Source organism: Pyrus communis, chromosome 12 (assembly GCF_963583255.1).
Source record: "Pyrus communis chromosome 12, drPyrComm1.1, whole genome shotgun sequence".
Lineage (NCBI taxonomy): Eukaryota > Viridiplantae > Streptophyta > Magnoliopsida > Rosales > Rosaceae > Pyrus > Pyrus communis.
In genome coordinates this window covers 25192286-25204749 of record NC_084814.1, presented here as the reverse complement: position 1 = coordinate 25204749, position 12464 = coordinate 25192286, and the positions used below count along the sequence as shown (strand labels likewise).

Here is a 12464-nt window from a genome sequence, read left to right as displayed (position 1 = left end):
CAAAGAAACAAATAGAGAAAGAAATATAATGAATAATTTCTTCTCTATACATATAGCTCAAAGCTATTACAACAACAGCTACTTTGGTGGATGATTACTAACCAATTGAAGCAGCAGTTTCTCTTCTCTCTTTGCAGCTCATTTAGCTCTCTGCAACTCTCCTTAGCTCTCTGCAAAAGGAGCTCTTTTCTTCTCAGCCAGAAATGAGCTCTCACTCCCTTTTTCTCTGCCCAAGAAAAAACTCTTTCTTTTCTCTAGTTTACTGCCAAAACCGAAACTCACGGGTGGTGAAGGGAACCAAAACATTCTTTTCCCTTTTTTTCCTCCCCAAAACAAGGAAAGGTGTTTTCTTCTTTTTGGTTTGTTTATTCTAAAGATATGGCCACTTGGCCACATAATCCAACAGTAACAAGAACCTCACAGCAAGACTTGTTACTCTTTCGACCGCCACCACCTCATCCTCCTCCTTTGGTAACAACCACTGCGTTGATTTGTATGTGGAGTCCTTTAATAAACCCTTTGGCTACCATGACGATATGTATTCCGATTCCTTGACGGAACCATTTGGTTCCTGTGACCCTAACAAATGTCTGAAGTCATTGCTCCCGCTGGCCTGGTCCCGCGATTCCCTTCAAGCTCATTTGCAACCTAGCAAACCGCTATGAAACAAGGGAAGGGGAATTCTTCCACACGGCGCTGGTTTGTCTCCACAACAACCACCCCAACACCCTAGCCTGCAACATCGAGGCTATTGCAGGCGGCAAACGTTCCCAGGTTTCTTTTGGCAGTTTAAAGGACTTTGTCATTATTCTGTACCGGCTTCTTCTTCCAGAAGGAGGCAGCCACAATAGTGTCATTGATGTTGCCATCCACAAGAAGGGTGTTCTTGAAACGTACGAGCGTGACCCCAATTATCAGTTTTTACACAATCGTGTTTCAGATGTTTTTGCGGCCGACTTTAGGTCTGATTTTGAAAAGTTGAAGAAAAAGAAGCCCAATGAGAAAATGAATTGTGATGATTTTAGCAAGTCAAGTGCGCCCTTTGTCCTTGGACCCATAGAAAACGGCTGCACGTCCTACGATTACAATGCCAGCTGTATTGCTATCACTACTATTCCACTGTGTGAAAGCATCGCAAGGAAGGTTTTTCCTCACGGTGAGGAAGAGGGCGAGAACGAGGTTGATTACACATATAGAGTCCTGAATCGGCTAAGTAAAGAGGTTTTGGAGCCGGTGTGGGAGCATAGTCCATATTTTTTGGTGGATAACGTGAAAGCCGGCAAGTCCAATACTTCGGCAGATGTTCTCCTTCTCCATAAGATCATCTTCTATAAACTTCAATGGAAGGCAATGGTGGAGGACTTGTCTAACAAAGGCAAGTTGAAGAATTGCTTGGCTGTATGTGAAGTCACGGGAACCTTGAGTTGGGTGTCGGTGGCTATGTGGGTATTGGTGTCTCAACTGAGTGATCACAAGCCCTGGAAAGGAAAGGTCATCCCTTTCACTCGTAATCCTGATAAGCTCCATCTCATACAAGGCAATGATCTCGAGTCCAAGCGCGCCTTCTTGAGAGAGATGAAAGGCCTTGGAGATAGCACTACAACTCACAAGGTGTTAATTTGATTCTCCAGGAGGCCTTGAATGCTAATTTGAAGCCGGAACATATGATCAAGAAGGTGCTAGTTTTTGCCCATTTGGGCTTTGCTATGTCTTCTAGCCACGCGGATCACTGGCCGATTACTTATCAGGCAATGAGGAGCAAGTTTGAAGAGAAAGGCTATGTGGTGCCACACATAGTGTTCTGGGACTTGTCTCATGACAACACTATCAAATGTTCACAACTATCAGGGATGACCACCTATAGTGGCTACTCCGATGATTTCCTTAAGTTGTTCTTGGAAAGGGAGGGGGATGTCGATCAGGATCATGTCATGGAAGCAGCAATATGTGGAGAAGAGTACCAAAATCTGGTTGTAGTACTCTCTGTTGGCTTTTTTCTTATTCTTTGTTCTTCTAGATCTCTGTTGGCACTTTTTTTTTTTTTTTTTTTTTTTACTTTTGTGCTTGATCTTCATTGTTGGATGATGGCTTTTATAACTATTTTCGTTTTCGAAAAGAAAAATGACAGTAAACATAACATTTTCGGAGAATGTTAGCAACCTTTCTTTTTTGTTCCTTCTTAGTTCTCCCGTTTATCCTCTACATGTCCATTATCTCTACAAAAGGTTAAGTAAGTTTTTAAATCATTAGTTAATAAATAAATTAGGCTGAAAACACGTCATTAATACCTACGTTCACCACAGAGGAGGTTAAGATGGTGATCGGTTTCAAAGGATTATTTTGTAAACAACCAATAATTTATACCACAACCTAAGTTGCAAAATTTGAAATTTGGCAATGCACAAAATAAAGAGAAAGTCTGAAGAACAAGGTGAAACAGAAGCCCAGGGAAGATTGAAGATTAACCAAAATCACTAAGACATGGAACAAAATCAAACAGAAAACAAAAATAAATTTCAGGGAAAGCGAACCATGCCAGTTGAAGCAGAGCTAAAACCCTAATCACTGGAGTCGATGCTACTACCATTCCTAATCAAATTCAGAGTGCTAATAATTAGCATGTTTGGCCACTAGCTTTAGAGCACCCCGTAATGTATTTTAACGACCCAACCATGTCTTCCCTCAAATGTTATGTCTAGTCACCCAAAACAGAAACCATATGACCATTGGAATAAATGATAGTCATTTTGTATTTCTTTGTGTAAGGGTATTTGTCCATTTTCTTCACTAAATTAATATCGTAATGATTTTGGATTTGTTTAATTTTTTACAACGATGATCTATGAATGAAGATATGAAATATAGTTGGTTCAGATTCTTGAAAAAAAGTTATGGAGTAGACCTTACAAGGCTAAAAATGTGCGTCAAAAGATGAGTATCCCCTAATCCAACTCTATATACATTAATATATATGTTGCATGTGGTCTATATCGTTGCATATCCACTCATGCGTCCTGAATTCAAAACTTTCATTTCCTAAATAATAGAATCCAAAAGAGTTTTAAAAAAACCTCTACATATAAGAAACCCAATAAAGAGGAAGAGGGGAGAGGACTTAGGGTTAATTTATAATTATCCATATTTCCATATCGCCACTCTTTGATTTCCTCGTTATTATTGTGGTACGCGTCTCTGGGGCTACGAAAGTGTAAAATTTGGATTTGTTTACCGCCTCCTGGCAACCCTAAAGCTGACAGGCGATCGACGAGGCAATTGTTATCATGATGATGAGAGTTGCAGCGAAAGTTGCGAAAATCGTGGTCAGAGCAAATAACAAAAATCTCAAGAAGAGTAGCTCCTTATACATCTCTTTTTGATGAATCATCAGTATCCACCGCCACGGCCACCGCCACGGCCACCGCCTCATCCTCCTCCTTGGTAAGAATCCCTGCCTTGATCTGTACCACGAACTCGCGACGGCAACAAAGTCTTGTAAGAGATATCTAGACCCAATATTGCTCACGCTAGCCTGGTCCCACGATCCCCTTACTACCCTCAAGCTCATCTGCAACCTAGGAATCACCCGTTATGGCACTATCGTGTATAGGGGCAGGGAATCTTTCCACACAGCGTTGCTTTGGCTCCACCAAAACCCTAGCCGGCAACGTTGAGGCTATCGTCGGCCGCGAATATTCCGATGTTTCTATCGGCTGTTTAGAGGACTTTGTCCTGATTCTGTACCAGCTTCTCCTTCCTGAAGGAGCTAGCCAAGGTGATATTTTGTACAGTAGCGCAATCGATGTCTCCATCCACAAGAAGGGTGTTCTTGAGAGGTACGAGCGTGACCCGAATTATCAGTTTTTACACGATTGTGTTTCGGATGTTTTTGCGGCCAACTTTAGGTCTGATTTTGAAAAGTTGAAGAAAAAGAAGCCCAGTGAGTTTAGCAAGGCAAGTACGCCCAACGTCCTGGGACCTCACGCCAGGTACAGTGACAACAGTACTGAATACGCCAGTGTTGCGGTAGCTACTACTTTTCTATGTGAAAGCATCGCGAGGAAGGTTTTTCCTTGTGAGTTGGACGTGGAAAAGGATGAGGCTCATTACACGCACATAGTCCTGAATCGGCTGAGTAAGGAGGTTTTGGAGCCCTTGTGGAGCATATTGGAACCCTTATGGAGCATGGAGTATTGTTCACGTTTTTCAGTGTGTAAGGTTAGGCAGTATCTGGAGGACGTGAAAGCCGGCAAGTCCAAGATTGCGGCAGATGCTCTGCTTCCGAATGAAATCATCCGCTATGTGAATGATCCTCATGCAGATAACAAGCATGATGTAAAATATTATTCCCATTCGGATGATTCCTATGTGGTTGATCGTCCAGATGTTGGGGACGTGGCTAAGCTTCAATGGAAGGCAATGGTGGAGGATTTGTCTAACAAAGGCAAGTGGAAGAATTGCTTGGTTGTATGTCAATTCTTCAGGGACCCTTTTGGCGTGTCTGAGGTTGTGGGGCTATTGGTGTCTCAACTGAACGATAAAGAGCCCTGGAAAGGAAAGGTCATCCCGTTCACTCGGAATCCCAAACGGCTCCATCTCATACAAGGCGATGATCTCAAGTCCAAGCTAGCCTGCTTCAGAGGCCCGCAGAAATAGCGTGACAACTCAAAAGGTACTTGATTTGATTCTTCAAGAGGCTGTGAATGCCAACTTAAAGCCAGAGCAGATGATCAAAATGGTGCTTATTTTTGCCCTTACGGATAATATGTGTGGAAAATATGGAAGATAATGCTTTTTCTCATTATATTTCTCTACAAGATTACAAGGATATATATACATGATACAAGTGTGTAGGTAGGACAAGGTAGCCGTCCTAGTGTGTAGGTAGGACAAGGTAGGACGGTTGTAGGGGACAAGGTAGCCGTCCTAGTGTGTAGGTAGGACAAGGTAGGACGGCTGTAGGACGACTTGACGGCTGTAGGACGACTTATTCTTCCAATACTCCCCCTCAAGCTGGATCAAGGAGGTTAATTGATCCAAGCTTGGAGAGCAGACTTTGAAACTGAGGAGAAGCAAGAGACTTCGTGAAAATATCAGCAAGTTGATCTTGGCTTCGAGTGAAGGTGGTTTGAATTACCTTGGACTGGACTTGTTCCCGAACGTAGTAACAGTCAACTTCAATGTGTTTGGTGCATTCATGGAACACCGGATTGGAGGCAATATGCATAGCTGCTTGATTGTCACAGAAAAGAGACATATGTGTGTTGATTGAGAACCCCAAGTCCGAGAGAAGGCCCTTGAGCCAAATGAGTTCACATGCAGTGGAAGCCATGGCTCTATACTCAGCTTCGGCACTTGAGCGAGCAATTACATTTTGTTTTTTGCTCTTCCATGTCACGAGGTTTCCTCCAACCAACGTGCAGTAGCCAGTAGTGGATTTTCTATCAATAGCATTCCCTGCCCAGTCAGCATCGGTGTAGGCAATGATTTGAGTATGACCATTGTTTTTCATGACGATTCCCCGACCAATGGAGCCTTTGAGGTATCTGAGAATTCTTTTAACAACATTTAAATGAGTTTCAGTGGGTGCATGCATGAATTGGCTTACAAGACTGACGGCGTAAGTTATATCCGGTCTGGTGATGGTGAGATATATAAGCTTACCCACCAATCGTTGGTAGTAACTGATATCACTGAGAGGTTCTCCTGTCAAGTCCAACTTCAATTTGCTATCAAGAGGAGTACGAGTTGGTTTGCAATCCATCATCTTCACTTCTTGAAGTAAGTCAATCACATATTTCCTTTGACTAAAAAAAAGTCCCTTGGGGGAAGTGGCCAGTTCAATCCCAAGGAAGTATTTTAAAACTCCTAAGTCTTTAATGGCAAATTGTTGATGAAGAGAATGTTTAAGAGTGTGAATCTCATCAATGTTATCACATGTGATGATGATATCATCAACATAGATTAGTACAACTAATTTGCCAACTGATCCTATTCGAACAAACAGGGAGGAATCAGCATGACTTCTCTTGAACCCAAAATTTTCAAGTACCGAGCTCAGTTTGGCATACCAGGCACGAGGAGATTGTTTCAAGCCATAGATTGACTTATGAAGCTTGCAAGCCATTCCTGAATTCTGTGCTTGTGGATGACCCGGGGGTAGTTGCATGTAGACTTCCTCTTCGAGGTCTCCATGTAAAAAAGCATTTTTTACATCCATTTGGTACAATGGCCATTCATGGTTCACTACAACAGATAACAAAACCCTTATTGTGCTCATCTTAGCCACGGGAGCAAATGTCTCCTTATAGTCCACTCCAAAAGTTTGAGTAAAACCGCGAGCCACCAATCTTGCCTTATGTCGTTCAATTGAGCCATCAGAATTAAACTTGATTTTATAGACCCATCGACTGCCTACCACCTTCTTGCCTTTGGGAAGTTGAACTACACTCCAGGTTTTATTTTCATTCAAGGCTTTGAGTTCTTCTTCCATGGCTAGCCTCCACACAACTTGACGATTGGCTTCTTGAAAGTTCCTTGGTTCACTTTCATAGGACAGTTTACTGAGGAAGACTGCATGAGAGTGAGAGACTTTGGAGTAATTTACAAACTTGTGAATAAGGTACCTGGCATGGTAAGTTTCATAGTCTTGCAGCCTTGATGGTGGATGTCGATCTCGAGTCGGATTCCTGCGGGGTTGAGCTGGGATCACAATAGGTTCAGCTCCACTCTCTTGTATAGATGTTGTGTTATGGTCATGGGGAACTACTTGTGCTTCTGAGGCTTCAGTGTCGTCTCCAATAAGCAGGTTGTCATTAAGAGTTGCATGAGAGTCCCGGTTGTGAGGTAGTGAATGGACACAGTCACTTGGTTCAACTGGATTTGGCAATGGGAAGAGATCTAGGAAATGCTCCCCCTGACGATTTTGATCTGATGATTTGTTGAAATATGGTTGGTTTTCATCAAACCGTACATCTCTTGAGACAAACATCTTCCTGGAGCACGGATTGTAGCATTTGTACCCTTTTTGGGTGGAGGAGTATCCCATGAAAACACACTTGACAGCTTTGGAATCAAGCTTGTCTCGGTGATGGGATTGAATATGAACATAACAGGTACATCCAAAGATTCTCAGATGGGAAAGATTACCTTTTTTGTTTTGCATAACCTCAGATGGTGATTTTGTATCCAAAACACGACTAGGCAGTCTGTTGATAAGATAGGTGGCTGCAAGAACTCCTTGAGACCAAAACCTCTTAGGCACATTCATTTGCAACATTAGCGCCCTGGTTTTTTCAAGTAAGTCCCGATTCTTCCTTTCGGCAATTCCATTTTGCTGAGGAGTACCTACACAACTTGTTTGATGTATAATTCCATGGGTGCTCAAATAGTTAGTCATATTTTTGGATGTATATTCAGTGCCATTATCAGACCTTAGTATGTGGATTTGGGACGAAAAATGGTTCATGACAAGATTATGAAAGTCCTTGAAAGCATCCATAACTTCACTTTTGAATTTTAGGAGGTACAACCAAGTGGCTCTTGAGAAATCATCAACAAAGATAACGTAGTACCTATAACCATCAAAAGACTCTAGCGGTGCAGGTCCCCAAACATCGGAGTGCACCATCTCAAACAACTTGCTAGTCCTAGACATGGAAGAATTGAATGGGAGTCTAGTAGATTTTGACAAATGACAAATTTCACATACAAGGGAGGATTTGCATAAACTAGGGAACAACGTAGACAACACAGATTCTGAGGGATGTGCTAGGCGTTGATGCCACAACCGATGTTCTAGGTTTGAGCTAACTTGGAACCCCTTTGGAACATTGAGGTCCTCTGAAAAATAGTACAGCCCATTTAGGTAATGACCTTCACCAATCAGCTTATTGGTGGCTAGATCCTGAAAAACAACATTGTGGGGGGAAAAAATTGCACGACAGTTTAGAGAGTTTGTAATCCTTCATACGGACAATAATTGAAAAGGAAAAGATAACATATAACGCTGTGGACTCAACAGTTTCTGAGATCAGTTTAACTTTCCCTCTACCTAGAACTGGCACACCTCTACCATTTGCTACAGAAACTAGTGATGGTTTAGTGTGGCTTTCAAAATCGTATAGCTTAGAATATTGATTTGTCATGTGATCTGTGGCACCTGAGTCTATAATCCAAAAATCATGAGAGTGACTAACATTTAGAGCAGTTGAAAGAGCACACATGATACCTGGAATGTCTCCTTGAGATACATGACCAGATTCAGCTAAGAACCCTGCAAACTGTCCAAGAAGAGCAGTTTGACTTTCCCCAGTCGACGTTTCACCTGTGCTTCCTTTTCTGGTTTGAAGGTAGGTTGAGAACTCATTCAACAAGTCAGCCGGATTGGCTGTAAAGTTCATCGACCCACCGATGGATGTAGCAGCAGCAGCATGGTACTTGTTTGTATGTGGTCTGGCGTGTGAGCCCTTATGATCTCTTAAAGGCTTGTTCTCAAACCTTGGCTTCAACTCAGGGTGCAATATCCAGCATCGATCTATTAGATGTCCAACATTATTACAATGTAGACACTTCAAATCTGGCCTTTTTCCCTTGTATACTTTATCTCCAAATGACTTGTGATTTGTCACAAAAGCTCTAGCCTCAGACACACTAGGTTTTACGTCAACATTCATGACTTTTCTGCGTACTTCTTCTCGCTGGATAGTAGTGCAAACACTTGCAAATGATGGGAGTTCGGGATTCATTAGAATATGGCTTCTAAGATCTTCATATTCAGAACCCAAACTTGCAAGCAAATGAAAGATTTTGTCTTACTCGGACCTTTTTAACAGTACGGCAGCATCGATAGTGTGTGGTCGATACATTTCTAGTTCGTTCCACATGTTTTTCATGCAACCGAGATGATGAACAAAGGATTTATCACCTTGTTGAAGACTTGCAAGATTCCTCTTAAGCTGGAACACTCGAGCAGCATTGTTTTGATTTCCATACATGTCCTTGACTGCCTTCCAAAGAGCACTAGAGGATTCTGAAAAACTGAAAATTTCAGACAGCTTAGGATCCATGGAGTTGAGGAGCCACGACATGACCAACTGGTCTTTGCACAGCCATGCTTCATACTCCGGCGATGCGACGTCAGGTGCTTCAATACTTCCATTGACGAATCCAAGTTTGGATCTTCCTCCAAGGGCAAGAGATATTGATCTGGACCATGGAAGATAGTTAAACTTATTTAACAACACAAAACACAAACGTTGGTTTGGGTTGACTTCAGCTTCTGGAAAGCTAGGGCGAGGAGCTGTGAAGCTTTCAGCTTTTGAGTCAAAAAGATTATCTTCTGCCATTATCGAAACGAATGTGCAGAAGAAGAGAAGGGACAACAATGGAGTCAGGCCGGTTAAGGTTCCGGCTCTGATACCATGTGGAAAATATGGAAGAGAATGCTTTTTCTCATTATATTTCTCTACAAGATTACAAGGATATATATACATGATACAAGTGTGTAGGTAGGACAAGGTAGTCATCCTAGTGTGTAGGTAGGACAACGTAGGACGGTTGTAGGACGGCTAGTGTGTAGGTAGGATAAGGTAGGACGGCTGTAAGACGGCTTGACGGCTGTAGGACGGCTTATTCTTCCAATAATATGTCTTCTATCCAGGCCGATCACTTATCAGATAATGAGGAGCAAGTTTGAAGAGAAGGGCTATGCAGTGCCACACATAGTGTTCTGGTACATGTACTCCCGCGACAGCGACACCAACATGGTTGTATCTTCACAGCTATCGGGGATGACCACCTTCAGAGGCTACACCGACGATTTCTTCAAGTTGTTCTTGGATAGGGAGGGAGATGTCGGCCCTAACCATGCCATGGAAGCAGCAATATGTAGAAAAGAGTACCAAAACCTGGTTGTAGTCGACTGACCACTGCTCAATCTTCATTGATCATCCCTTTAATTTAGTTTAATTCTAGTAAGTTATGTGTCTTTTTTCTTTGTTTGTTCTTCTCTCTTCTGGATTTTTACTTTTGCGCTTGATCATCACTGTTGGATGATGTCTTTTAGTGCTATTCTTCTTTTCCAAAAGAAAAAAAAAAGTTGATAATAAAATAACTTAATCAACGTCCAGTGTTTGATGAAGATCATTTGTGCAGAAGATTAACTAAATCGGAAATTATGTAGTTATCTAACTCGTTATCCAATAAATAGTTTAACCAAGTTATTTAGTTAAACAATAAAGTTATGGCAACGTTATTGAAAATCAATTAAAGGTGACATAACTTCATTGTCGAACCCCTGGAGATAAAGCATTGTCGAAATTTGGGATTGATGGACTTCTTGTTGGGGCTCGCTTTTTGTACTTGAGGCGGCAACAATGGTTGAGATTTGGGAGAATGTTCCTCGTATTCTCTCTTCTGTCTCGCATAAACTTGCAGAGGAGGAAACCGTCGCAAAACCCTGGTTCATCAGTCGCCAAATCGATTCCGATCAGCGCGAGCCGCCATCAGATTCAAGTCTCTACAAGATGACTCACGACGTGGAGATGAAGGAGGTCTCCGTCAACTTTACACAATTTGAAGGAGATTGCTTCACTCCTTGAGACTGCTGCTTATACACGGGAGGTTAGGCGGATTGTGCGTGCCGTTAGGCTAACGATGGTGTTGAGGCGGAAGCTGAAGGTTTCTGTGATTTCAGCATTCCTCAATTTTGCCCTTACACCGGGATCTGAGGTTCATAGCCGTTTATCGTCCTTTCTTCCCAAGGATGATGAACAGGATATGGACGTTGATACCGCAACATCTGCTACTCAAGTTCCCGCAAAACATGCCTTGCCAGAGCTAGAGATGTACTCCTACTTGCTTGTGCTCATTTTTCTGATTGATCAGAATAAGTACAATGAGGCTAAAGCCTGTGCCTCGGCAAGCATTGCTCGTATTAAGAACTTGAATAGGAGAACCATTGACGTTCTGGCATCCAGGCTGTACTTCTATTACTCCCTGAGCTATGAACTCACTGGTGATCTTGCAGAAATTAGAGGAAATCTCCTGAATCTTCACCGGATTGCCACTTTGCGCCATGATGAGATGGGTCAGGAAACACTTCTTAATCTTCTGCTTCGCAATTATCTCCACTATAACCTGTATGATCAGGCAGAGAAACTGAGGTCCAAGGCACCTCGATTTGAGGCTCACTCCAACCAGCAGTTCTGTCGGTATCTCTTTCACCTAGGAAAGATCAGAACAATTCAGTTGGAGTACACTGATGCAAAGGCGTCCCTCCTGCAAGCTGCTAGGAAAGCTCCTACACCAGCCCTTGGTTTTCGGATTCAGTGCAACAAGTGGGCAATCATTGTACGCTTGTTGCTTGGAGAAATCCCTGAGAGAACCGTTTTTATGCAAAAAGGCATGGAGAAGGCGTTGCGGCCATACTACGAAATAACAAATGCTGTGAGAATTGGTGACTGGGAGCTTTTCAAGAATATTGCAGAAAAGTTCTCGGATGTATTCAACGCAGACCGAACCCACAATTTGATTGTTAGGCTGCGACATAATGTCATAAGGACAGGGTTGCGTAACATTAGCATATCTTATTCCCGTATTTCTCTGGTTGATGTTGCTAAAAAGTTGCGATTGGACTCTCCTAACCCGGTTGCTGATGCTGAAAGCATTGTGGCGAAGGCAATCCGAGATGGTGCAATTGATGCCGCTCTGGATCATGCAAATGGATGGATGGTGTCAAAGGAAACTGGGGATATCTACTCCACTAACGAGCCCCAAGCTGCATTCGACACAAGAATTGCATTTTGCCTCAATTTGCCCAACGACGCATTGCGAGCACTTAGGTTCCCACCAAATTCCCACAAGGAGAAAGAAAGTGCTGAGAAGAGGAGGGAGAGGCAACAACAGGAGCAGGAGCTTGTAAAGCACATAGCCGAGGAAGATGATGCTGAGTTTTGAAGAGGTTATATACTGAGAAAGCCGGCCATCTACTTTCCCTGTGCAAGGCTCTCAAAAAGCTGTGCCTGTTTTGTTTTCTTTTCTGAAAATGTATCAAGAATATTTTGAGTTCCTTGTCTGATTGACTGGGATAGCGTCGTTTCCGTTTATGTTACAGGTATATCGAGTTGGGCCTGAGCGACCTCCTCTTTCCGTTGAATATGATACGAACGTCGAATATTTTACATTTCACCAGACATTGAACATGCTTATCAGGTTACCAAACTAGTTCCCTCTTGCGTGCTGTCATTCATTCTTATGTTCCCTGTAATTTGACAATTGTTCAAGTGGCATATTGCCAGCAGAGTCTTTTTTCCGCTTATGGTTGAGAAACTTGTGTCGTAAACTATACAATTTTGGTTCAACACATGATGCCTGTGAAGTCTTTTTCTTCGTACGGCCACTCGGTAATCGGTATTAACTTGTTTAGGGGGGATGGTAGGATGTGTGTTAAAACATTAATAACTTAA

General features: G+C 42.5%; 2 protein-coding genes across 2 annotated transcripts; both read left to right on the top strand.

The window, feature by feature from the left end:
* The first annotated feature begins 378 nt into the window (after positions 1–378).
* Positions 379–1623, top strand: LOC137710250 (uncharacterized). The gene is made up of 2 exons (XM_068449179.1): positions 379–471; positions 637–1623. Exons 1-2 carry the CDS (start codon positions 379–381, stop codon positions 1621–1623), a joined length of 1080 nt encoding a protein of 359 aa, XP_068305280.1.
* Positions 1624–10549: 8926 nt separating this feature from the next.
* Positions 10550–12155, top strand: LOC137711483 (probable 26S proteasome non-ATPase regulatory subunit 3). The gene has a single exon (XM_068450729.1). It carries the CDS (start codon positions 10654–10656, stop codon positions 11953–11955), a length of 1302 nt encoding a protein of 433 aa, XP_068306830.1. The 5' UTR covers positions 10550–10653; the 3' UTR covers positions 11956–12155.
* Positions 12156–12464: the final 309 nt, after the last annotated feature.